The 27,787-nt window shown below is 37.5% G+C and overlaps 1 protein-coding gene across 5 annotated transcripts in view; it reads left to right on the top strand.

Moving 5' to 3' along the window:
• The window catches only part of CACNA2D1 (calcium voltage-gated channel auxiliary subunit alpha2delta 1), a 439,617-nt gene that overhangs the window by 300,042 nt on the left and 111,788 nt on the right, over positions 1–27,787 (top strand). For all 5 annotated transcript variants that reach the window (XM_075427738.1, XM_075427739.1, XM_075427736.1 and 2 more), the window contains exons 7-10: positions 5,574–5,705; positions 24,928–24,997; positions 25,844–25,894; positions 26,975–27,074. In XM_075427738.1, coding sequence (XP_075283853.1) covers positions 5,574–5,705; positions 24,928–24,997; positions 25,844–25,894; positions 26,975–27,074 — 353 coding nt within the window. The remainder of the gene's footprint in view (positions 1–5,573; positions 5,706–24,927; positions 24,998–25,843; positions 25,895–26,974; positions 27,075–27,787) is intronic.

The following is a 27,787-nucleotide window of genomic DNA, read 5'->3' as shown; positions in this document are numbered from 1 at the left end:
TGATAAATCTGGCATTCTACAGGATGTGTGCGAACTACGTTTAAAGCATGCAGTTTGTAGGTATACTCCTACGATCCATGTATGTATCTCACAGTGTGCTCTACCAGTCTACGTGGGTGGAAGTGCATCCTTTGGAGTTCTGCTTTGTTTGTTTAACCTTTACAGAGAAGTTGGATAAACCACTCCCCAGTTCCCACAGTTCTCTGACTTTTTCTGTTATTCTCTTCTAACTGATTTCTAATCAGCTGTGAAGGTTTTTTTGGTTGACTGTTGTGAGCTGGACACTGTCCTGCGGTTTTCTATGGAAAATCTAAGTATCTAAAATCAGATTTCCGATTCCACTCTGAGGATCAGTTACCTTGGAGACAGTGTTTAGTTTGGAGCCACTATCATCTTTCCTTTGCTCTGGCCTTTTACTTGTGTTGAACTTTGCATGAGAGAAGTATACGGCTTAAAATGTGCATCTAAATTTGAAGGGTTGAAGTTCAAGTTACTACCAGAGTAGTTTGTCAAGTTACTATATTTGGGAATTATGTAGAATATATACATATATTTAAATGTGTATGTATACATATATATAAGCCAGCTCAAAAATCTCATTAAAATTACCTTAAAATACAAAAGACCATTCCTTCTTAGTCCACCATATGGTGAGATGGGAGTACAATTTTCCAGTGACAGTTGAGAATATGTAGCATTCTATGTAATTTAACATCTGTTGGAAGGAAAGTAATCTTGAAAAAATTAGTAAACACATAAACCATAAAGAAAACTAGTTTGTACCATCAGTAGAGTTTCGATAATATCCAGTTAGCATGGCTACAGATGGAAACCTCTGTGTCTGCACACATATATACAAGAATATGCACTTCCAAATGTATTGTCCCACTGTGCCCACTTTTAAATACCATGATGTTTGATTGTAAATACTTATTCATAGCAATAACTAGTCAGTGTTATCTTTAAAGAAATCAATGAGTCAACTTCATTAAACAGGATATGGAAATGTAATACTTTCCACACACTAAAAGAAGATTAATGAACTGTTGAGGAGCTCCCTTCTGTTCTACCCAGCATATGTGTAGCTGCCAGATCAGGGAACAGCAGCTGACATACTTTCAGACATAGTAAATAGCTCTTAGGCTTTTCAAATAAAGTTATACTGTGCCTTGTATGAAGGCTAGAGCCTATATATTGAATAAATCATCAGAAGTGTATTCCAGTTCTTTTTAAGAGAGCACAGTAGCGCGCTCTATTTTTTATTGATTGCATTTGCAGAGGAAAATTGAATCCATTCCTTGTCAAGGCCCCTAAACCTCATGTCATAAGGAAGAGGGGAAAAAAGGAAAAGATGGATGGAGTGCAGTGGAATTAGCTGGAAAGAATGATGTTTCCTATTGTGTGATGATAAATTTTACTTTTTCATCTTGCCTATATCAAGTGAAAGGTAGCAGCTGAAGTACTTTGAAGTAGTGATCTTCAAAGACTTCTTTTAGCAGAATTGGAAATAAGATTGTTGGAGAGTTTTCTCCAACTAGATTTTCTGCCAATTATCAGTCAAAAGCTCTTTTCTGTATGGAAGTTAACTCAAAAGGAAAGGTATTTGTAAGATATACAGCATCTCAGTAGGTGTGGCTATAATGCCTCTAAACAGTTCATTTCAGTAAAATGCTTTTTTTTTTTTTAATAACAGAAAAAGAAATGTAATTCTCACTATATTCCTGAAGTCAATATAAATCCATGTCTCTCAAATTAGGGTATTCTGACAGGTGCTATGGTCTCTACTATGTGCCAGTGAAAGCAGCACTGCATAGATTTTTATGTGCAAATTGGGAACCATGATATTTTAGTAGGAACCATTTGAAGAATAGTTTCGTTGCTGTTTACGAGCATTTGTGCTAGCTTTTCTTTGGTTAGCAAGTCTCAAATCCATTGCTTTAAGCTTTAAACCAGAATCTAGATATATTGGTTTGAAATTGCCCATTACCAGAGGAACTGCATTCAGGAAAAGAGTAGGGGACTTGATTTACCGCTTGCCTTTTGAAATCCAGGGTATATTCTTTAGCAGAAGCTAAAGAGTAATATAAGTTGTGGAAAAACACTTAGAGAAATAAATTACTGAAACTAAAATTCCCAGCACCCATTTCCTTATTTACCGATTACTGGGTTAGTTAAAACAAATGCGAGTGCATTCCATATAAGTGTACTCGTATAGAGAATGAAAAAAAAAAAAAAACTAAGAAAGAAAAATCCCTGAATGAAGGGAGCAAGTCTGAATTACAAATAGCAAACTGCTCCAGGAATGCTTGTTGTAATGATTGTGCAATCAGCTGCTCACACATCAGTCCCACCAGGTGAAATCTTGTCTGTCTGCTCCAAGCACCAATTGTTGTAGTCATAGTGAGAAAGTGAATTAAGACTAAGGTGGTGTATGTTGAAGTTACATGTGTGCTGTTAAAATTTATTTCTGAAATGAGATTCGGGCACTTAACTATGAATTTCTGGAGTGCAGGAAGATATGTTTTTCGGTAGCTGAGAACAGATGTGTTAGTAGCTTTTTCCCAGATTTATTTCATTTTGCTTCTGTTAGGATGCTCTGTTCTGGTTGCTCGTCTTGAATTCCACATTATTTATTTTTTTATATTCCGACTTCATATGTTGGGGTTTGGGTTTTTTCCCTTGCTGCAAGTTCTTGGATTTTTTTAGGTGTTGTATTTGTTGCTAGAAGAAAGTTGTAGAGAAGGAGGAGAAGGAAGGGAACATGGGATGTAAACAAGATCATAAAACTCTGATTCTAAAGCATCGCTTCTCCACAAGTATTACAAATAAGATCTAGCAAGCTATATGTCTTGCTTTATAGCCTATCACAAGAAGTCTAATAAATTTCTGATATTATTAGTTCCAATATATCCATTCAGTACTTCAGTACTTAGCTATTTCGCTATTTGTAGATTGTCTCCTTAGTTTCTCCTTTTTTTGTACATGTATGTATTTTAGATATGTATTTTTTTATATATGACTTTGTATGTGTAGAGGTGTGTGTAATCATAGAAGTTCATATGTATACATAAAACTGCAATACATTTTTGGGTGGTGTTGTACAGATACTCTTTGCAATAGTATTTGTAAATGTATAGCAATATGTTTAATATACCTTTATTGACTATAGTTTATTCATTTGTAAGCTTACTGTCTGAAGGAAATCCTCTCTTTAGAAATAAGGTATCACATTTCATATGTGAAGAGTTTTTTTCGTGGGGTGGAGAGTTACCAATTTAGAAAAGTATTTATGAGCATGATTAACTTAAAAATAGTTTTTTCATGATTAAATGTTTTGCTGGATAGGGGTTTCAGTGGTCTGACCGGGCTGGTAAAGTCAGGTCATGAGGCGAAAAAAATGCATTGGTTTAAATTGTTATGGGGTTTGTTAATTCATAGAGGACTCAGAAACCTGAATGCTCTGCAGCTGGCAAAGAGGTGAGAATTATTGCCTCCCTTGTGCCTGAAGTAATTGTCCTAAGCTCCAGTGCCCTAAATGCCACCAGGAACCACTGGCGCAGGCATCCACTGGGCCAAGCACTCTGTGCATCAGATGAGAAAGCGGTCACATGAAAAATAAAAATTCAAGCATGAAAGGAATTTCTGGTCTAAGTAAAGAGAAGAGCTTCTAATGACTTCATGGAGCCACTTCTGGAAGTAAGATCTGAAACAGTCAAGTTTAGAAAGTCTGTACATAATGCTTAATTACATAGGGAATCAGACTGGTTCTAAAAGAGATGTTTCAACAGTAAACATTTTAAAATGATAATTAACTTCTCATGGTGCCTCAGGGAATTATTCCTTTTTCTCAAGTAAACATGTATATATTTATAATTATCTACTTGACAAAGATAGGTATATAATACAAGCTTGTTGCTTACAGGGAATCTCGTGAGTTGGAAATTTAATTTGATATTTCTGTAAAAAGCTGTATCTTAAGAGAGAAATACTATCTTAAAAATGCTCTGGAAAAACAGATAAACCTTTCTGCAAAACACATGATGTAGCAATTTTCTCCTTAACCTTTAAAAACAAGCTTATAAAATTTAGTGTTGTGATCTCATTTCTCTAGTACCTGTTAACAACCTCACTTTGGAAATGGGCTGTCAAATGTTCACTTTCAACCTGTCCTGATTGTTATTGTTTCTTTTTCTCATGGTAGCAGACTGCTAGAATGTAGACCTACATACCAAATTTTGTACTGTGATGCCACTGATGTGCCTTAAACGTGAACTGTTTTTATTTCAGCTTGACCTGCCCATTTGCAAGAGAAGTTGAATTTTCTTTCCTATGTGCAAGATCATAGCATAAACAGGATCTGTATTACAGTGTTAACCTTTGTAGGATTTATAGCTACATCTTCAGGCGTTTTCAAATGTTTTTTTTTCCCCTCTACTTCCCTTTCCAGTCTTGACTTGCTAGTCTCTGTGTTTCAATTTTAGAAACAGTACTTATGATTCCATTAGGCAGCATGAAAAGAAGAGTTAGTGAACAAACTAACAAAAAGCGCTTGCGCTTTCCAATCAACTGATTGTGTCCTATTGCCTAACATTATTAAGATTCTTTGGGGGAAATTAATGAGGTTTTTACAGCTGATTAAATGAGATGAAAAGCGTAATTTATCAGAAGTTATATCGTAAGGTGTTGTGTATCACAATAAAATGTCATTGACTACTGACTATAGTGAATTACTATTATGGCAGCAGTCTTCATCAGTTTTAGAGTAAGTGACCCAACATACCTTTTTTTCGGAAAAAAGGCAGAGAATGTGTTGATATATTACATACTTGATTGTTTGCATAATATATTTCATTGATTAAAACAAGCATCAGTACAGGACAACTTTATGAAGATGTTTCCGTATAACTGGCCACATAGTGCTTAGCTGAAATGTGAATTTCCTTGAATTTTAAGTTCATTGTGGAACTCATCCAACTCATAAATATTAACTTTCACACTGCTGATCTTTCTGTAAGGGATCACATCTATGAATATCAATATCTTGTTAGCATGCCGTAAGGAGTACTACTGTGCATGCAGTCCCACCTCAATGTTACAATTCAAATAACTCCTCATTATCTTTTTCCCATAAAATCCTCTACAGCATCCATTTGGAAAAGGACATCTTTGTTACCTTTCTAAGAGACTCACCTGCTTTTTTTGACATCATTCTAGTTGTTCTTGTTGCAGTGGGCTGCAATTAGTAGAAGCATCAACTTTATAAGCTTGCATTTATTTTTCTACAACTGGGAAGTGCAATTAGAATGATATCTCAGAAACAAAGTATTTGCAGAAGATGTTGGCTATGTGAATAAACCAACAGTCATTGCATACAAATAATGCAATTGAAAGAGCACGAGGAACTTCAAAGACAATTTCCAAGGAAGAAGAGTGTGTTTCTTTAAATTTACTTTGTTAATTACTTAAATGAAGTTTTATATACTTTCTGCAATAGTTCAGTTTGCTTTTTGTAGTCACTGCTGCTTGTGTTAGGATGTAGCTTTGTAATACCAAATTTGTTTTGTCTTTGACAGCTACGATAGTGTTAAATGAACTCAACTGGACTGCAGCGTTGGATGATGTATTCAAGCGGAACAGAGAAGAAGACCCCACCTTGTTATGGCAGGTTTTTGGCAGTGCAACTGGCCTCGCTAGGTATTACCCAGGTAAATGAAGTCCCCTAAAAGCTGTCCTATGCCGCGTATTGCCTTAAAAATATTCTGAATTATTTACAAGCAATAAAAGATAACTAAAAATTACTTTCTTACATAGATGCAGTTTCTGTATATCAGAAGTAACTCAAAGGCTGTGAAATTATTCTGGCATAAAGCTAGTATGAGGCGGAAGAAACAGAGGGTGAAATATGTAACTAGTATTTTTTATTGTAAGTGGAACAGAAGATGATGTCCTTTGAAAAGCTGAAGAGTTATATGCTATTTTGGTACTGTTTACTGTATGTTGTGTAAATAATTGGTTGAAGATTTGCCACTGAGATTTTTATACTTGTCTAGTTTTAAAAACAGTGACTCGGTGACTAGACAGATAATGTTATGGTTAAAGTCAGTGAAAATACAATTGCACCATGCTCTGTTTATGTCCTGCAGAATCCGTGATCTCTGACAATTATGTCTTTGCTATTAGAGCTAAGGTCAATGAATTATTTCACCTAGCATCTCTTCCACTTGTCGAAGAATCCTATTACTGGATCACACTAATTAATTTAAATAGATGTATGTTTTACTGAATTTAGACCACCAGTAGCCTTAATTTGATTTTTGATTTGTACTAGCTAGTGGAAAGGCTTGTTTTATGGCAAGGCATACTGCCAGTGCTGCTGCTGTTCTTCTTAAGTGATGCTGTTATCAGTGACAGAGTAATGTGTCCACTACACACAAGGCAATTGTGTGGAGTCTCTCGTCTCTTGCCTACAACTGTCTAAGGAAGAACTCTGAGATCCTCTCTCTTCTGTTTATACAAGGCTGGTTGTGTTTCTGAGGGTGAGGAGGATTATTCTAAAGCTGTTACTGTATCATTAGCACAGTTGCTAGCACAGGCAGAGAAACTGCCTTAGGCTAGTTTACAGCAAGGATGTTTCATAGCACTTGAATCCTGTTTGTTTTGTCATGCTAGATGCTCATGAAATAACTACAGTGAGATGTTGCAGAAAATATAATATAGAAAATGCTAATTTCATATTTCTTTTATTTCCAAGTGTTCCGTTTCAGTGCTTTTGGAATATATTAGCACTTGTGTTTGGGGTCACCATTTATCACCACTTGCTATGTTATGATGTTTTCCAAGTGCTGAAAAAGATGTGCTTCTTAAATGCATCTCTGCCAATCTTTAGGAAATTAATTCTCAAATGTAAGATTATGTTGTATATTGAAAAATATATTTTTATGTCTAGCTAACCTGTCTGCTCCAGTTGTTTATCAACACAACAGCCTCAGAATCTCTATGTATTCTTCATTAGAGCACCTCTATAAAATGGGAGAAGCTAGGTTTACCTGTTTTTCAGGTGGATATGTTGCTTGCATATACTCTGTCAAAACACAAATTTAAATTTAGTATAAAACTCAGATCCTCACACCTCCTGCTTTAAGTGCCAAAGTCCTTATTAGCTGTCTAGTCCTGTCAGAACTTGGCTTCATCAGTTCCTGGGTATTTCCCCAGTTCTTGAATTCTGCGCACACACACAGTAAGCTGGAGCAGTCCGACAGTCCTGAAGTTGTATGTGCATTGTTTTGTGCATCTTCTGCTTCCCACTTCCTTCCATTTATAGCTCAAATCGGCAAACCCTTTGGGTTTTAGACTTTTAGAACAAGTCTTTGCACAAGGTTGTCCATCTTTCTCTTTTTTTAAAGTCTTTATCTCAATTTGCTGACACGCACAAGCATTCTGAAAATGAAATCAAGTTGCAGATACTGGAATGGATGCTTTTCACATTTGTTTTTTGAAAATGATATTAAAAATCATAAAACATTGCTTCATTATATTTGCCTTAGGTAAGCCTGCTTCAAAGTGATTAATTTCTCCATAGTGATGACATTTGTGAAATAATTTGGAAGTATCAAACACCAAAATTAAAACGCATAGCGAAGTCTTCTCATTATTATCTGAAATATATCCACTCAGTCTTTCCTCCCTTAAACAAAATCGATCTCTGGTACCTCTGAGCTATAGAGGATGTCTTCAATCACAGGTTTCTTGAACTAATGTTTCTGTCTGATAGTATCCCACTGCCTTGAGTAATGGGTTAGGCGGTACAACACTTCTGTCCTAAGTAGGCTCTAAGGCGCTCCTTGTCACCATAGTAACCAGCAGCATGAAGAAATCTTTCTATGAGTGACCCCATGGGTGGAAAGCATGTGTGAAATACAAGATTATTCTTCTGTTGCATATATCCCCTTGTTTCCTACATATATTCTATTTTTTGTACCTTTGTACAATCCTCAAACATCACATATGTTTTCGTATAATTTTCAGCTGGGCTTTGTCTGCCTCTTTGGTACATTTGTGTTTTGTTGTCTCTATCAAGAGGACAAGACAACTTCCTTCTGTCTCTGACCTAGGCTGAGACACAGCATTTAGACCAGTTCCTTTCCTCAAACCTTCTTCTTTATACACTACAATTACGTGCAATAAAATAAGAATAGGAAACTCTATTTTATGAAAATAGCTAACAGCATCAGACAGAGGATGTCATGGTACCAAAGTATTCACTTCCTATAACGTTGTGATGTAATTAGTCCATCAAATGTTCCTTATGCAAAATGTCTTTTTTTTCTGAAGAGAAAACCACATTCTATGTAGTGTTACCTTTGGCTTCTTTTTTAGGAAGAAATAAATGTATAAGCCAGGCAGGCCAGACTTAGGAAGATATTTGCATAGATGGTTATATACAGATGTGCAAGAAAGCTAAGTATTAGAAATATACACATAAACATACATATATGTTGATATTTGCAGTGATAGCAGAACCAGTGCCAGGCATAACAGGGAACTGTATGGCTACTGCCTATGTTTACCTTACAAGATGCCCCAACAGAAACATTAGAGACTGCATTGAGGTCAGCTTCTCTCTTTATTGATTAATACATTGCTTGCTTCATTTTGTTTATTAACTGTTGTTCCCTAGAACATGATCAGTTCAGCTCACATTCTCAAACATCAAGACAGAAAAGGCAGAGAAGAGCCAAAGATGCTTGATTTTAAAAGTCAGTATCAGTCTCCTCATGCTGAACTTTTTCTTCTTTAAATTATTTAAGAAAGTGTGTCTTGCCTAAAATAATTTTGAAGATTAGTGAGGTACTTAGTATCAACATTTTCATTAGTTTCATTGGCAGCGTAGTTGTGAAGAGAAATGCTATGCTCTATTACTTTGCTGGCAACCACCCATTTTGATATGAAGATGCCAACAGCAATTTTGAGACTTCTATTAGCTATTCTATGAGTTCTGAACAACTCAAGAGTAAGTAAACAGTAGTTTAATAAAAGAGCTCAGAAGAACAAACAAATAAACTGAATGGAACTTTTAGGAAGGATATAACATATACTCATTCATACATTTGAAGTTATACATGACAAATTAGTCTTTCAAGAGATGGTTTCAGCATTGAAAGAATGCATTGTCCTTTTTACATAGATTTATGGAATTGTATCAGAATCGAGACAAGAATCACTATCTTCAGGTGATGAAGATACCTGATAAAATTTTTCATTTAAAAGGGAAGTATATAAGAGTGGTCAAGTGTACAAGTGGTCAGACACTGGAATAGGTTGCCCAGGGAGGTGGCTGAGTCACCATCCCTGGAAGTCAAAAAACGTGTAGATGTGGCACCTTGGGGTATGGTTTAGTAGGCATGGTGGTGTTGGGTGGATGGTTGGACTTGGTGATCTTAGAGGTCTTTTACAACCTATGATTCTATGATTCGAAGAGGTGGAAGCAAGGACAGGTGACCTGGAGGAATATAGAGACACTGTCCAAGCATGTAGAAACACAGTTAGAAAAGCCAAAGCTCACTTGGAGTTGGTTCTGGTGAGGAATATGAAGGATAACAAGAAGACCTTCTACAGGAATATAAGCAGCAAAAGTAAGGCTAAGGAAAGTATGGACTTGCTGCAGAACGTGGGTCTGCTGCTCCCTGCTGGGACAGAGGACTTGTTGATGAAAGGCATGGAAAAGGCCAAGGTACTCACTACCTCCTTTACCTCGGTCCTTACTCATAAGACCAACCCTTAGGAATTGCAGGCCTCTGCAATCAGGGGGAAATTCTGGAGCAAGGATGGCTTGCCCTCAGTGGAGGGGGATCAGGTTAAGCAACATTTAAAAAAACTGGACGTGCACAGGTCCTTGTGGCCTGATGGGATGAACCCATGAGTATTGAGAGGACTGATAGATGTCATTGCAAGACGGTCCTTGATTATCATTGAAAGATCATGGAAACCAGCAGAGGTTCCTGAGGTTCCTTCTTTCCTGAGGAAACAAGTGGCACTTCTGTCTTCAAGAAGGAGTATCTGTGGAACTATGAGGTGTCAGGCTGACCTTAGTCCCTGGGAAAGTGATGCAGCATGTCCTTCTGGAAAGTGTTTTGAAGTATAGCAAGGACAAGAAGGTGACTGCAAGTGGTCAGAGTGGGTGAAAGTGGAAATCACACTAGGTGAACCTGACAGCTGTGTGTGATGACAGACTTGGTGGATGGGGGAAGAGTAGTGGTGTTATTTGTCTTGACTTCAAGAGGAAGCCTTTTGTCACTGTTTCCTTTAACATCCTCATAGACAAACTGATAAAGTACAGCTTGGGTAAATGGGCAGTGAGATGAACTGAAAACTCTCTGAACTGCTGGTGTCAAAGTGTTATGAGAAGTGGAATGAAGTCCAGCCAGAGGCCAGTCAAAAGTGATATACCCCAGGATTCTATAATGGGGCCAATGCTATTCAACATCTTCATTAGTGACCTGGATGATAAGACAGAGCTCACCCTCAGCAAGTCTGTAGATGGTACAAAACTGGCAGTGGGTGATACACAAGATGGTTGTACTGCCATTCAGAGGGACCTCAACAGGCTGGAGAACTGAGCTGACTGGAATCTCATGAAGTTCAACAAAGGGAAATGCAGAGTTTTGCATCTGGTAGAGGAAGAACTGCAGGCACCAATACCTGCAGGCGGCTGACCTGGGAGTCCTGATGGACATGTTGAACATGGACAATGAGCCTGGGCTGCATTAGGCAGAGCATTTCTAGCAGGTGGAAGGAGGTGATCATTCCCCTTGACTCAGAACTGGTGAGACATATCTGGAGTGAAAAATCCAGTTCTAGACTCCCCAGTACAAGAGAGACAGGGACTTACTGAAAGGTCACAGAGATTATTAAAGACTTGGAGCATCTGTGATGTGAGGAGAGTTTGCTTTCAGCCTGGAGAAGATGAGGCTCAGAGGGAACTGATATAGCTGTTGGGGAGAGTGAGCAGTCTCCATCATAGGAGTTTTCCTTTTCACTGTGTGTTTTCCCCCACTTCCAAAAGAAAACTTGGAAAAACACACTTAGAAATCTTAGTATTGTCATTCAGAACAACAGAAACAGCACCATCCTCTGTAATTGTATTCTTAAAATGTCTAGTTGTCTTTGCAGTATCTGTCCGTGTAGAGAGTTTCCAAGACTACCAGCACTGCTGGGTCGGTATGGAGGGCACAACTGACAGATCAGCCAGGGGAAAGGTATTCATGCATATGGAGAATGCTTTTTGACTTACTTCCAGTCTTACTCTATTCTGTACAATCACTGTCAGTTCAGAAGTAACAGTATACTCAGTGTTTGCTTTAAGAAGTAGCGTGTTAATTATTCATGTATTTGTTTATTATTTTTCCTTCGATGCAAATGCGATTGTGTGGAAAAGACAAGGTTAAAAGAGTTGGACATATTGAGACCTCCTCCATATTGAGACTGGTGCATGCAGGGCTTGTGCTGGGGCCAGCCTCACATGTCAGCCTGACAAGTCCATGTTGACAAGGCAGATCTGGGGTCCAGCCAGGAAGTCCCTGAGTCAGGGCAAGGATTGGCAAAGTACAACATGGTGCTCAGACATCTACAGAATGTAGCTGAGGGAAGGAGCAAGGGCTTGATCTTAAATGAAGCTCCCAAACCAAGAGGCAGATACTCTCAGGAGATTTCTTGCAGCTTTTTCTCCCTTCCCTCCCAAGTTACCTGTCTGCACCATGTAAACGTGGGCTTGCACATAAGCACCAATCATCTAGGAGGCTGCAGAGCCTGCTGGTGGATGTAGGGCCCTACATTTTTGAGGAACAGACTCATTTTATCTGAAGAAATAAGCATATTTGCATGAGACAACAATTTATTTGATAATCTCTTCTGCTTTCCCTTAATAATTTCCCTCTTGCTCAAAAGGGAAATAATGTTTGCAGAAACAAAGTAGCACCAGATAGCTTCCTTCTGCTCAGAAACTAAATTGCATTTGTTGGCTTGTTGACTGAGGATGAGAAGACGACTCTGTATGTTTGCTGTCCCTGCTCATCCATCAGTGCAAAACCCGGCACAGGCCATGCAGTGGTTGCTTGCAAATGATCTGAAAATGATTACACTGGATGTGATGAAGCTACCTTGCAAGTACTTTGGCTTCTGCATGATGTAAAGTTTCTATTCGAGTTACAATTAGCCATTTCACCTGTCAGTAACACAGAGCTACTACTAACACATCAAAAACGTGAAATGTTACAGGTTTAATATAAAATAGATTGTTTCCCAATATTTGAGTACTTTCTGAGCATTTAATGTGATTTTTTTTGACATTTGATACTTCTTAACAATACTTAAAATATCTTAAATTTTTTAAAACAAGTTAACAGGCTGACTGGTGGCATTGTCAAGTCACTGAAAGCACTGGTTCAGACATTTTAAGTGAGTTTTTTCACAGCTGACTGTAATGCCTCGGTCTTCATGTTACAAGCATATCGTTACCAGAGGCATTTTTGCTCATAGACTTAGCCTTGTAAGCAGCACGTACAGAATCTTTTGTGACGGATACGCAGGTAAATAAAACATTCTCATGAAGCTATAGGGGAGGGATTTCTGTTGCTTACGCTTTTTATACTAAACTTTATTTCCTTAGTAAGAAGATACAGTACGATGGATGAGATCAGATTCAGTAAAATGAAATTCAGGCTGCATTGAAATCTGGGAATTAAAAAAAATGTTTAAAAATAGAAACTGTTTTAAATATCCATGTTCCAGAATGTAACTGAAATCCAAATTTAGGACTGGGCACAGAACTAATTTATTTTCTTTCTTTTTTATTTTGGTCTGAGAGCTCAGTTGTCTTGAATGCTTGTTTTCAATTCTAGTTTCTTTACAAAATCCACTAAGTTTAAAAATGTTTGTAGAAGTTTCCAGCCTTTGTCCTGCAAGGGAACAGTTTTCCATTATTTATGTATAACTCAAAAGTAAGACTCAGTTTTCACTACTACCATGAAAGAAAGTTGAAACGTATTTTGTGGGTTTTTTTTAGGCAAATGGTCCTGAAATTTGTTATTATGGAATTCTGAATGGCAGACTTTTGGAAACGGTAAATCAAATTGGAAGAATTTCATTAGGAAAGCTGTGAGCCACCAAGTTTAAAATTTGGATTCTCTGTGAGATGGCAAGAAAACACAAATTGTTATAACTATTGAAGCACCTTCTCAGTAGTACTGGTAGATGTACACCTTCCTACCCAACTTTTGAGGTCATACTACTAATTCTAGAAACTGGTATTAGCATTCAAGATATCATTTTAAGATGACACTTCCTAATTTTAGTCCAGACGCAGGGTTTCAGTAGTTTTTTACTCAAATTAGGAGCAGTAATCTGACAGCATTTTAGCAAGATCATTGAATTAAAATTACCAATTCGTTCCAATCCAACCGAAACTTGCAAAGACATAAAATTGCAAATAACACAACATAGTATTTTAATATCCAAAACTTTCATCTCTGGAATGCTTTAAAAGAAAAGGCGAAATATGGTCATCCTCAGAGGATGAGAGAGTCCAAATAGACACCTGAAATGAATGAAAATTCTGGAAGGATGTATCTCATTCACTAGATATGGACTATCTAATACCGTTTTAAAAGGTAAGAAGAAGTGACAATAATCACAGAATGACTGAGTTTGGAAGGAACCTCTGGAAGTCACCTGGACCAACCCTCCTGCTCAAGCAGGGCCACACAGAATCTGTAATATAGGAGAGGTTTGGGGTTTTTTTTATGATATTGTTTCCAAAGAGATTTTTCTTTGGTGGCAAGAGTTTGATAAATGTAAACATTTTTTTTTGTTTATTTTAATCTTGAATCCATTCCCTGTGGGATTGCACATGTAGAGCTTCATTGACTCCATGTAGACAGAAAGGTACTTTAATATAGATCAGACTGCAAATTTAGTTTATAATTAACCACAGAGCAGTGGACAAATCTGTTACACAAAAATAAATTAATTTAATTAAAGTAGTTTAATGTGGTTTGACAGATATTAAGTTACTTACATTTTGTGAGTCATCTGCTCGGCTAATTTTACTGCTAGGTTTTAGAAAGCAGCTATCTGAAAGAACAATTTAATACCAAATTTTTATCAGGCTACTTGGAAGTGTAGGTACAAACCAACCTGTTCCTCTTCTAATCTTTAAATCCTTCTTAATTATAGAGGTAATGAGGAGTTTAATTGTTAACCAATGTTTCATTAAAATACTGCAATGGGAAGCATATTCTTTTCACTGTATCAATTACTAATTTAATAAATTTAGAAAACACTTTGCATTTATGTGGCTTTTGCCAGATACCACCTCTGTGGGTTTTTGGGTGTTTTTTTTTTTGGTAAGGCTAAGATCCTTGGGAAAGGATGCATTTTGTTTTGGACTGCAGACAGCAGACAATTATTTGAAGCTATATATGATACAGGAGCTTTCTAGTTATAGCAATAAATACACTTAAGAAAGTTTGGCTGCAAAGGATTACTCAAGAGTAAACAGACTCTTGATTTAGATGAATGTTTAGTAAAAAACCTGTTTGATCAGCAACACTGACTCAGCTCTCTCGGGAGAGTACACTAAATGTTATTTGCCAGCGCTAATAGTAGAAAGGGTAGTACTGATATGGATAGTATCAGATTCCACTTAGTGGGTTTTATATAACAATCACAGTAGCATGATGATGAATTAATAGATTCAGCATCTTTTATGAAGAAATGTTGAACCTGGAGTTGGTGTGACAGTATTTGGTCTGCAGTGTGCTGAAAGGGAAGGGAATGTGCTACACTTAGTCAAGAATTGAAAAATTGAGGCAATTCATAACAAAAAACTGAAAAAGAAATACTGTCCTGTCCTTAGATGTTCCAAATCTTTCAACTTCCATCTGGAGATTTAACAAGGGCCTATGGGAAATTACGTTTAACACTTGCTTTTCCAATATGGTATGTCTGGCAACTTCCACTGTCCCAAGGTGCCGCACAGCTCTGTGACTTCTCTCTATAGTTGTTTCTTTTTCATAGAGGAAATAGCAGCCTGCAGCTCTGTAGCCCTTCTCTTATCATGTAGCCTAGGCAGACCTATTTGTCATCTTCATTTGACCTTACCCATGTTAGAGAAGGGCAGTGGGAGAATAAAGGAAACGGGTAGAGGAGGGCGTTGGTTTGGCACTCCCCAGGCTCATATAACTATGGGAAAGCCAGTAAAAAGTGCTACAATATCAACTTCTTAGGTGAATGTTAGGAACTCCATACTCATGAAGAAAAATGGCATTTCGTGAGGATACCGACTCTTTGCCAGACTTCCAGGTGAATTAGACATGAAGTAGCATTTTGAGATGTTGACAGTCCTGTTACTTATGGAGTCATGACCCTGTTTATTTGAGAAGTATTTAAGTCAAGTTGCAAAGTATTTGTGAAGTTCAAGTCCTTCTTACCTAAATTAGTAGGTGCTGAACAAGACTGTAATTTGGGAACTGAATGTCTACATAATCACTCTTACTTTGAGCACGTGTGACCATGTGTTAATCACAGAATCACAGAATCACAGAATAGTAGGGGTTGGAAGGGACCTCTGTGGGTCATCTAGTCCAGCCCTCCTGCCGAAGCAGGGTCACCCACAGTAGGCTGCACAGGATTTTGTCCAGGCGGGTCTTGAATATCTCCAGAGAAGGAGACTCCACAACCTCCCTGGGCAGCCTGTTCCAGTGCTCCGTCACCCTCAGAGGGAAGAAGTTCTTCCTCATGTTCAGACGGAACTTCCTGTGCCTCAGTTTGTGCCCATTGCCCCTTGTCCTGTCACTGGGCACCACTGAAAAGAGCTTGTCCCCATCCTCCTGACACCCACCCTTCAGATATTTGTAGGCATTTATAAGGTCCCCTCGCAGCCTTCTCTTCTTCAGGCTGAACAAGCCCAGTTCCCTCAACCTCTCCTCGTAGGGGAGATGCTCCAGTCCCCTCACCATCCTCGTAGCCCTCCGCTGGACTCTCTCCAGTAGCTCTTCATCTTTCTTGAACTGGGGAGCCCAGAACTGGACACAGTACTCCAGATGAGGCCTCACCAGGGCAGTGTAGAGGGGAAGGAGAACCTCCCTCCTCCTGCTGGCCACACTCTTCTTGATGCACCCCAGGATCCCATTGGCTTTCTTGGCAGCCAGGGCACACTGCTGGCTCATGGTTAACCTGTCGTCCACCAGGACACCCAGGTCCCTCTCCGCAGAGCTGCTCTCCAGCAGGTCCACCCCAAGCCTGTACTGGTGCATGAGGTTGTTCCTCCCCAGGTGCAGGACCCTGCACTTGTCCTTGTTGAACCTCATCAGGTTCCTCTCTGCCCAGCTTTCCAGCCTATCCAGGTCACGCTGAATGGCAGCACAGCCTGCTGGTGTATCTACCACACCTCCCAGTTTGCTGTTGTCAGCAAACTTGCTGAGGGTACATTCTAACTCTTCATCCAGGTCGTTGATGGAGAAGTTAAACAAGACTGGGCCCAGTACTGACCCCTGGGGGACACCACTAGTTACCAGCCTCCAACTAGACTCAGCACTGCTGATGACAACCCTCTGAGCTCTGCCATTCAGCCAGTTCTCTATCCACTTCACCGACCACTCATCCAGCCCACACTTCCTCAGCTTCCCTAGGAGGATATCATGGGAGACTGTGTCGAAAGCCTTGCTGAAGTCAAGGTAGACAACATCCACAGCTCTCCCTTCGTCTACCCAGCCAGTCATGTCATTGTAGAAAGCTATCAGATTGGTCAGGCATGATTTCCCCTTGGTGTATCCATGCTGACTACTCCTGATAACCTTCTTTTCTTCAACTTGCTTCATGATGGCCTCCAGGATAAGCTGCTCCATCACCTTTCCCGAGATGGAGGTGTATGTATACAAGTGTTGCTTACGCTCATTTGCTCCCTCAACTTTAAAGGTAGGTCTGTACTAGTAAACAGAACAAGTCAGAGTTTAATTAGCATCCTTTACTCAGCCCCATGGCGTGACTGAAGGCACAACACATGGTGGCAGCCTTTCCCAATGGACAGCACTGGGCCCTATTTTGTTTCTTCTGTACTGCAATGTTCTCCTGTCCTCTCCTAGGAGGCTTCATGTTCTCAAACACTACTAGATTATTTTATGCTGTACTGCAGGGCATATGTATACTGCATGGCCTGTAACACGCAGCTTAAATTTCATCCGCAAAACACCTTCTGACAGGCAACAACTCAAATGTCGCCTTCCTTCAAACATTTTAAACTAACCCCCCACAATGTCTCGTAAGGCTGAAGAGATTCAGAGGGGACTCAAAGACAGATGATTTTTAAGGTGAAAATTAGAATAATTCTCACCCCTATGTTACTTATCAGTAGAGACATAATTCTTCATTCTCTACAAACTGCAAGCCAAAACATCTTCTTTTTTTTAGCTGTATTCACTGTTTTCCTCAAGTTGACAGCCCCCTAAGGCTTATTTAAGTGTTTACCTGTATTTGTCCTACTCCCATTTGGTATTGTATAGTATTTTCTTTTCATCTTTCTCAGTAGATCTCAAGGCATAGTTTAAAAGTAATGAAAATATCACTGTCCTTATTTTGCAGATAAAAGAAACAGGTATAGAGAGATAAAATGACTTCTTCAGTGATCCTCTGAAGGTTAGGGATTCAAGCCAGGAATATGTAGAACAGCCAAGTTCTTTAAGATTCAGTGTGCTATTATATTCATTAACTCATACTTAGATTCATAGCATTGTTTCAACATCAGCAGGTGTGTTAATCTTCTCAGGAATTTTGTAATGTCAGTGCTGAATAGTGCAGTGATAAGAACTTTTGTATTCTTTCCCTTTTTTACTGTAGATTAGCCTTGTATTTAGCCATACTTCGTTTATCTACATAAAAAAAAAGTACAATGTGATGAGAAGTTTAATTAATTAGCAAAAAGTCTCTTTATATTGCTCATGCCAATATTTTACTAGGGTATTCAAAATTCCCTGTGTAATTAGGGCTTACAACATTTTAAATGCAGAAATTCACAGGTAAGGAAAAGCTACCGCTGCAGTGCTGATTATCCAGAAACATCATTTTGTCCCTAAAGTCTTAAAATTCTTGGGTTAAAAATGTGGATAGAGAAGACCCCATATTATCTCTCCCCCGTCATAAAAAATGTTTTTAAGAAGTTGAACCTTTTTCCAGATGCAGGTGGAACCGGTCTCTCTCAGCTACTGGAGCGTTCCCTGCTTAGACAAATTAATAATGGAAGAGCTTTAAAAATCAATTTCTAATAAAATAGAATGGTATCTGTCCAAATGAAGGACTTGCTGTGCACAGCTGCTGTTGTGTTAACCATTAGTGGAAAGCAATAATTTTGCGCCCGTGATATTGAACTCTCCAAAGAAAGTCATTAATGAAGCAGATACTAAGAGACTAGAAAGCCGAAAAAAAATCCATACAAAATAAATCAAAAGCCATGAAAAACTAAGAACTTCACCTTTTTTTGCAAAGGTTTTGTATTTTATAGCTGTCAGTTCCTGTTAACAACTCAATGTTTAAAGGAGCCCTTAGAGAAAAACAAAATAAAACAATAAAATACCAAAACCCAAAAACACTTTCACAGTAATGTATCTTGAATTATCAATTACTGCAATTACTGTGTAAGTTGGATAGTTCTACTTAGTGCATGGAAATGAGCTTCACTGAGTATTGCTCACTTCCTTTTTTTGTTGATATCTGGGAGGAAAGGACATGAACTGGCATGATTTGGATCTCACCATACTCATGATAGGGAAAATCATACAGCATGTTTAATTGTGGCTCATTTTGCAAAACTGGTGTGCTGAGTGTTGTAGTCATGCAAACAGATCCACCCAATTACAGGATAATGCATTATTTCTAATGAGTTAATGAAATTGCAGCCAGCAGGCCACCATACCTCCATGGTGAAGTTCCTGCCGTCTCTGTGGTTCTATGATTCAAACTGAAATCTCCTGAATTTGCTCTTACGGGAGGAAAAAAAATCAAGCCCAAAACAACACAACAATACCGTCTTGTAGCTTCTGTACCTCTTCTTCTCAAGCTGTAGGGGTACTCCAGCCCCCTTTGAGGGAATGGTAGTTACTCCAGGTGAAACCAATGTGGGCAACACTTCTATTGACGATGAAATTCAGTTTACGCATGCCAAAGTACAAATATTTGCCTCTGAACTGAGAAGACACAGAGCCATTTGAGAGGCTAATTCTAAGCTGCAGACTGCAGTATGTGTTACGGGTTCAAATTGCTTTCATGTTTTTTGTCATACTGAGATCAATAAAGCAATGGCTTTGTTTACAGACAGGCTGTTCCCATATAAAACTCATTGCTGAACTGATTTGGGATGAAACTGAGCCCAGTATTGCTCATAACCACATAGGTAATACATTCTGAAAAAAACCTCCATGAGATGATTATCCTCTCTTTTCTGTATGGTGATGGTGCTGTAAAAGTTACAGAGGACATTGCACAGAGCTCTCTGTTTTAGATTTTACCTGAAGATTGTTTGAGCTCTTGGCAATTTTAAGTTGTTACCTGAGTAAAATAGTTAAGAAGTGGCTGCATTCAGTCTTGGCTGAACAGCTTCTGTGGTAGCATGGAGCTGGTCAGGAACAATGTCAGTCTTGGAGGGGACAGTACTAATCAATTAGTAATCTAAGGCATCATTATGGTATAAACATCCTGAGTCTGAAGTATAGCAGTGCAAAACACTTCATTATGATTGAAGTTACTAAATTATGATTGAGGTTATTAAAGTCACGGCTGCTACCATGTCTCATCACCTGTCACCTTCTACTGAAAAATAACTGAGTAATTCTGCAACGATGCTGCTACCACACCAAATTCTTGTGACTCCTTTCTACGTAGTAAACTGAGGAATACCACGTTTTCCAACTACTGTGGGCTGCTGCATACCTGAATGCAGTTTGTTCACAAAAGTTCAGTAAATATGAGAAAAAATATGAAATTAAACTAAAGGCAAAGTATAAGCTGTAGGTTGCACCTTTGCTCCATCTGAGGAAGACTTCACTGAATCTGGCCTGGAGAATTAAATAGTCTGTGTTTATGAATGTTTTGAATGTTCATGTGAATGTTTATTTGAGAGACAGCAAGGTAAAAATCAACTCGAACATATATTTGTTTGCCTAACCCAGTAAATCCTATATTGAGGTTGACTACCTAGTAACCCTGTGAGATGGAAAGGTATGAAGCAGGAGTCAGAATAAGATGATGCTGTCTGGGATTTGATGATTGGCAGTTGTTACCTGTCTTGCCATCACCTTTTAGCCTCTTTCCCCAGATGTGCTGCAGATGTAAAGCTGTTAATAATTCATCTGTGCCTCTCTGTTCCTTGCACATGCACACTGAACCGGTAGAGCAGGGCAGGTGCAGCTGAGGTCTCACTCAGCAGGACCTTCTGGAAGGCCTCCCCACAACACTCATCTGTGCCTCTGGAATCATTTCCTGAAGGAAAAATGGTCAGACACAGCCAAGGTTTCCCTTTCCTGAGAAATACTTTCATTTGGGCTTTACCTTGTGACAACCTCTGTACTGCATGAATTGATTTTGTGTGTAATCAACAAAACTGTGCACTTCCACCCTGCGTGTGCAGAAATAACACAAAATCATGCCTTCCTCTTGCTTGAAATACAGCCAGGTCTGTATCTCCAGAATGCAAGCAGCAGAAGTGGGAGGGATATCAAATCCAATGAATAATTTGCAAAATATAAAATCTAGCCATTTGCCAAACAAGAAAATCATCAAAGGAGAACATGAGTAAAGCCTAATGTATGCAACAGAGAGCTGTGTAGTGTTGACATAGTTCAGAGGTACTGGTGTGCCACAATGAAACACGAGCAGGCTGACTTCTGCAAGACGTTCGGTGAGCCAGGTTCCAAGGCATCTGATTAAAATACATGTTTTAAATAATAGGATATATAAATAGAAATGTAAATCTCAAAGTCCTTGATCTTCAAATTGAGTTTTTTAGGAAAATGTGTAATCATCTTGTTGTCTATTTCATTTTGCTTTCATCTTAGACCATATAATGTTTTTTGTCAGCAAGTCGTAAGCCAGTTTCCCCAAATTGCTTTGTAGCATGCTCTGCATATGGACCAAGGCAACGCACGTCTTTTTCAGTGGTCTCCATCCCTTCTAATTACTTTCTGTATACTTATAAATGCATAAATACTTATTTTTGCATAGAAAGCATTCATCATCTTTTAAAAAATGATTTTTTTTTCAGATGAAATCAGGGTAAATTAAAATTAAATCATTGGAGATCAAATGTCTTAAAGGAATTTCAGTTTCCTAGTAATAGCGATTCCAATAAGATCCTTAAATACTCACAGCATTACCAGAACCAGTGAATAGATTTGAAACCATTCAGCACCATCTAAAATTAAAAGTGTTAATCCTGAGAGAGCTTAGGATGAATGAGTAATTTAGTCATGTTAATTCCTGAAGTTGGAGAGGGGATTCAGCATTTCTTTGATTCAAAGGAAATTTTACATACTAAGGGCTGAGTCTTTATTTATGTTTAGCCACGCAGAGACTTACTACTAGATCATGTAAACTGTTGTAGAAAACATCATAAAGACCAAAAGAGCTACCTTTCTCAGTGAACATTATATTTCTTAATTAGTGTTTGTGTGATCCAGCACTCACTAGTAACTGATGAAAAAATTTGCAGTCACAGCATAAATCCAGAAACATTTCCTCACATGGAAACCTAAGCATGTAAGTGCTTGTTGTATTTGTCTCAGCAGAAGGTAATACATTAATTAGGAAAAAAACCCCATATTGACATGTGGCACAGAAAATACTGGTTTAATGGCATGGTAGGAAATAACGTTTTTAAAGACCTTCTCTAGATCTCTCTGAAGCTGTTGACAATCTTTCCAGGACTGTGAAAACTGAAAGCCTCAAGCTAGTGAAAGCAAAGTTGAGGAATTTAGCTGTTGTGTTCAGCACCCAGTCTGTCTCTCAAACTGAAAACTGTATGTGCTGTCATTCACAGGCATCTTCAAAAGGAGTAGATAGTCTATAAGTAGTACGCCAAGTAGTTTATTCGCATTTTCTTTTGTGGGCTAAAGGTATAACTGGACCTTTGTCATAGTTCATCATCTAGTTCTAGTGAATGTCCTCCCTTCTGTTGTACTTTCTAACTTCTAATATAGATGTAGCCAGAAAGGGACAGTTTGAACTTTGCTGCAACCCAGGATGCTACTGAAAAATTGTGGTAGAACTGAGTGCAAGGCTTAATTGCTCAAATCTTAACAGAAGGACCTCCAGTGAAGAGTGATTCGGAAAGATTTGTTTTCAGATCCTTCATTTTATTCCATCTCAACCAGAAGTTTTAAGCATTCTCTCCATAAAGAGAGAAGAGAAGAGATTTTTAAAAAGTATTGCTCTGGTTTGCATTCCAGTTAAAAAAACCCAGCTTTTGTTACACAGAGCTTTTTGGTGCTTTTGGAAATATTATGGAAAATTTTAAGCATGTTGAATATTGTTATTTGGTGTTTCCTCACAAAATTAACTTAGTATTAATTTTGCCTCTTCATGTTCATAAAAGATTTTCCAAACTATACTTGGTCTCAAGGACCTGATTCTGAAGCGTGTTCGGTTTAGGCGGCTGGTTGTGACCTCAAGGAAATTACGTGCTTACTTGTCAGGTGGTATTACATTAGCATGCATTTGTAGCTCTCAGATTTTGCACAAAAATGTAGCTAGATTATTTCTCGTATTCTTCTGTTACAGAGATAAAATGTAATCTTAACCAATATTTCTGTACATTTTCATTCAGAATTTAGAAAAGTTAGATTGTGATTCAAAATACTATGTGGGGTAAGATACACTATTATCTTCGTAGAGGTTATGATAGACAAATTGTAACTAAATGTTCGAATGATGGTTTTCAGTAGATAATTTATGTTAGCTAAGGAGCTAGTTGTTATTTTGTGAGCCTTTAGAAAATTGATTCAATTTTAAATTTATACTTATGTCAGTATTTGTTGTTATAGCAGAATATGATGATATTAGAAGCACTCTTCAGCTCTCTGTTCAAATTCTTTTTGAATCACCACCCATTTGCTTTGGAGAGTGCAGTTAAGGAGTTGTATTTATCTTTTTTATGAAGAGAATACTGTTAAAAAAAAGAAAAAATTTCATTCATGTTTTAATGGAGATTGATAAGAGTTATTCTCACAATAAGAGTGTAAATTCCATTTTATCATTTTTTTTGAAGAAAATATAGATGTGTACATTCAGATGATTCTCAGTTTATGAAGATTGTCTGAGATATGGTTTGATTAAGAGGAACATATTTAATAGGTCATAGCCTTTTATTGGATGTTAGTGGAAAGACTGAAAGTTTGGGCAAAGATATGGCAGTGTTGATCAGTACCTGGATTTCTATTTGCTATTTGGCCTAACCTACTCATAATACAAACTGAAATGGGTACATTGGATGCAGATTTTGCAAGTCTCAGGGAGTATATTTCAAGGATGGATTTTCAGATGGAATTCTAATGGATGGGTTACCCTGGATGGACACAAAAAGTCTGTGATTGAACATGTACTAACCATGGCTTGAGGCTCATAAAATACTGGTGAATTTAACCTGTGCATACCTAAGTAATGATACTTAAGTTTCAAATAAGACATATACCAGTCTCAAAAACTCTGTTCTTTCATTTCTGGAAATTTCAAAGACCCTTGTGCCTTCGTATCACAAAGGATTGGTCAAGTGGTCTAGTCTGAGATCATAGATAATACTGGTAAAGAGTTTGAGGTTCATCTGCTGTGCAACAATATGCAGTGTTTTCGTTGGCTGACAAATGTATCCTGATAAATGTCATGTGGGTTATGCTCTGTTTAAATGTTCTGGTAACTGATTTGCCAACTCAGGCTATGGTCACTTAGGACAGGGATCATTTAGTAAAATAAAAAATAGCTACTCTAAGTTGGTGGCTTCTTTTTTAATCATGGATAGAGATATCGTAATTCTTTCCATGTGTCTTAGATGCATGCTTTTTCAGGAAGATTCCCAGAGCTGCCTATATCTGTCTTTATTTCCTAGACAGAAAAATGATTAATATCAGGAAATAGCTCTGCCAATGCTGTTGGCATACAGTGAGAGAACAAATTGCAGAACATTATTTCATTTCGTGTAACTTTTCCCATTTTTATTTGTGTTCATTAGCCTGTCAAATGGCCTTGAAAGGCTCATTTTGTTTTTCAGTACAGAAAATATGCCTAGCTTTGCTTAAAATTATGGTAAAGCTTAGATTAAATGCTTGCAAAATGATAGTAATCTTGCATTTTCTGTACAGAGCCATGGATATTTCCTTCTCATTTTATTTTCAGAAAATATGACATTTTCATGTTACTTTTCTAATTTGCATTTTTGGTAAAGTTCTCTTGAGTCAATTAGTAATTTTTTAGATGTGTAGCTGAGCTCTAGATTGGCAAAATACTGTTGTATATAGCAATAATTAACTAATAAATGTTTTTAAAATTAACTACTTTCTTGGCCAAAAAAAAGTTATTTCCTATTCTAAACTACTTTGGTTGAAATTGTGGTTCCATTTAAGTCAATTATAGTCAGTAATTATTTCTTTAACACAATTTGACCCATTAAGGTCTTTATCTGTATATAGTTTTATAGCATTATATTATATGCTCATATAAATATTGATATATAGGTATTTCACAAACAGATTACATAAATACAGACATTTTTTATCCATACCAAATGATGAGAGATATATATAGTCCAAAGTCTACAAAATCGATTCATTAGACTGTTATATTTAAAATACTTCAGATAAAGTTTTAAAGTTATTTATACTTTTTTTTCCTTTTTAGCTTCCCCATGGGTAGATAAAAGTCGAACTCCAAACAAAATAGATCTGTATGATGTTCGCAGAAGACCATGGTGAGCTTTCTTTAAAGGACTGACGTATATACGTCACTTACTTTCTAGATACGACTGTAAAGACAATTGTTTGTGATTATTTATATGTAATAGCCTTTACTTTTAGATATTGCTGTTTTCTTTTTATAAAGCCAGTTAATTCTTCTGAATAAACAATATTCAAATCACATTGTTTGTTCTGCAATATCCACTATAGTGCGTCATACTCTTGCATTACATGGACCCTTTTGAAAGAGGGTAACTATCAAATAGGTATAAGGCAATTAAAGACTTTCATTTTGTGCAAAATCATATGTAATTCAGATAATTAGACTCAACCATTCTTCCAGACTTTTGCAAGTGTTTACAAATATGTCTTAGTGGTTTAGACTACCAAAAAACTCACTAGACTGGTAAAAGACCGAGAACAGTGGGATTGTTCCTCATGACTTTTTTCTGTAATCCTCTCAAGGCATAATGCGTATTGATAATTGGATTCATAGTAGTTGAATACATTCTTCCAAAGGACAAAGTATTTTTCCCTAAACTGGGTAGACGTAATAATTCATCTGTCATCAAGATCTTTGGCTCTGAAATAGCATTCCTGTTTTTCAGTTATTAACATCTGAAAATAGGGAATTTTGATCAGTGTATCCTACTGCCAGGCTTTCCTAATGCAGTCTGGACTTTGGTTTACTTAGAAGGCACAGCCAGAGAGAAGATGATAGTATGTGGTTTTCTACTAGCTACAGCAGGAGGATTTTGTTGGTTCAGACAGATTTAGTTTAAAGAGCACAAAGTGTCTTCCATCACATGCAACAAATGTGTTTGCAAATTTGTGTCATTTGTACCCTTTTTTTATTTCAGGTATATCCAAGGAGCTGCATCTCCCAAAGACATGCTTATTTTAGTTGATGCGTAAGTGTTTAACATCTGGATACTGACATTAGAGGGATAAAAGTACTTAGATATATTGCACAAATCTATATGCTGAAACAGGGAGAGAATTAGGATATTATATGAAATGGTTGAAAATTTCAGTGTGAATAAAATAAATACACAGGAAAAAATAGTTCCAAAAAAGGACAAACCAAAACTGAAAGTTATTTAAACTGGGCATGAGGATGTGGTTTTTAATCATTGTAATACTATCTTGCTTTCAGCTTCTTAATTACTGAAGTAATCAACTGAAAATTTCTCGTATGTATGTCAAGATTTGTTGTAAAACACAAACCTAAAAATAAATTACTATAAGCATTACAGTAGGTTTAATCATGATTACATGAGCCTGAAATAGGAGAATGTATGCAATCTCCACATGTTTTACCATACATATTTTAAAATGCCATGTTTGGTTACTATAAAACATTAATAGAAAGTGAGCAAAGAAATTAATAGAAACTCTTTCTTTGCCTTGGTAAAGCTGCCATTGTTTAGCTAATGTTGAGAGACTAAAGGAAGCATTGAATCTGATGTGTCAAAGAGATTGCTTTCTGCTGAAAAGAATTCTTAGAAAGAGAATTTGCATTTAATGATTTTAAATGTGGTGAAGTGCTTTCCTATCAGCAGTGAGTTTTATCAACACTTGTTCTTTCTGCACTTCAGTTTAGGTTTCACCTTGAATCAAGCAAGCTGTCATTTGGGTATCTGAAAAATCTAAAGCATAGTAAATCTATGTGTAGGAGTATAAAATGTTTAGATAATTCATTCATTGACGGTAAGAAACTCTCAGATTTCTTTAAATGAAAATGAGGAGATTATCTACCATTATGACTTCATCTGAGCCACAGCAGTGGGTCTTTGAATGCCAGTTTTTGACTTAATTTTTTATTATAATAAAGTAATAACACTAATGGTGAGTTGAAGAATTTAGGAGAATTAGACATTTTTAATGTGAAATTTGGTGAGAGTGCTGGTTGGTGCTAAGTATTTTCTTTGTACATTTTAAATAAAATTTGTTAAATTAAACTTTTCTATTATCTTGTGGATTTCTGTTAGGAGCGGGAGTGTCAGTGGATTGACATTGAAGCTGATCCGCACCTCAGTCATTGAGATGTTAGAGACCTTGTCCGACGATGACTTTGTGAATGTAGTTTCAGTGAGTATCTGTTCTTTCCACAAAATTTGCATTGTCCACAAAGCCACAAGCAAACTATTTTTAATATAGGAAATACTTGAATGTTAAGCTGCTGAGAAACTTAAAATACCACATTTGGCTTACTGTTTTCTGGTAAGGTGCAATGAAAGTTCTAGATTTGTTGCTATCTATACATTTGAGTGGAGAGCTTATTAGATACAGTAAACAACAAAGGAGGTAAATCAAAAGTCATATATACAAAATTCTGTGTAGTTAAATTCTCCTTTCCAATATATTACACAGAATCACAGAAAAATCACAGAGTGGCAGGGATTGGAAGGGACCTCTGGGGGTCATCTAGTCCAACCCCCCTGCCAAAGTGGGGTCATCTACAGCAGGCTGCACAGGACCTTGTCCAGGTGGGTTTTGAGTATCTCCAGAGAAGGAGACTCCACCACCTCCCTGGGCAGCCTGTTCCAGTGCTCCGTCACCCTCAGAGGGAAGAAGTTCTTCCTCATGTTTAGCTGGAACTTCCTAAGCTTCAGTTTGTGCCCGTTGCCCCTTGTCCTGTCGCTGGGCACCACTGAAAAGAGTCTGGCCCCATCCTCTTGACAGTTGTCGTTAAGATATTTATAAGCATTTGTAAGATCCGCTTTCAGTCTTCTCTTCTTGTCTGTGTAGCACAATTTCTATTTCATTAGTATATGCAAGTTCTCTTGAAATAATCGGTGGTT

The sequence above is a fragment of the Opisthocomus hoazin genome, chromosome 8 (genome assembly GCF_030867145.1).
Source record: "Opisthocomus hoazin isolate bOpiHoa1 chromosome 8, bOpiHoa1.hap1, whole genome shotgun sequence".
Classification (NCBI taxonomy): Eukaryota; Metazoa; Chordata; class Aves; order Opisthocomiformes; family Opisthocomidae; genus Opisthocomus; species Opisthocomus hoazin.
The sequence above is the reverse complement of the archived record's forward strand: the minus strand, read 5'-3'. Positions and strand labels throughout refer to the sequence as shown.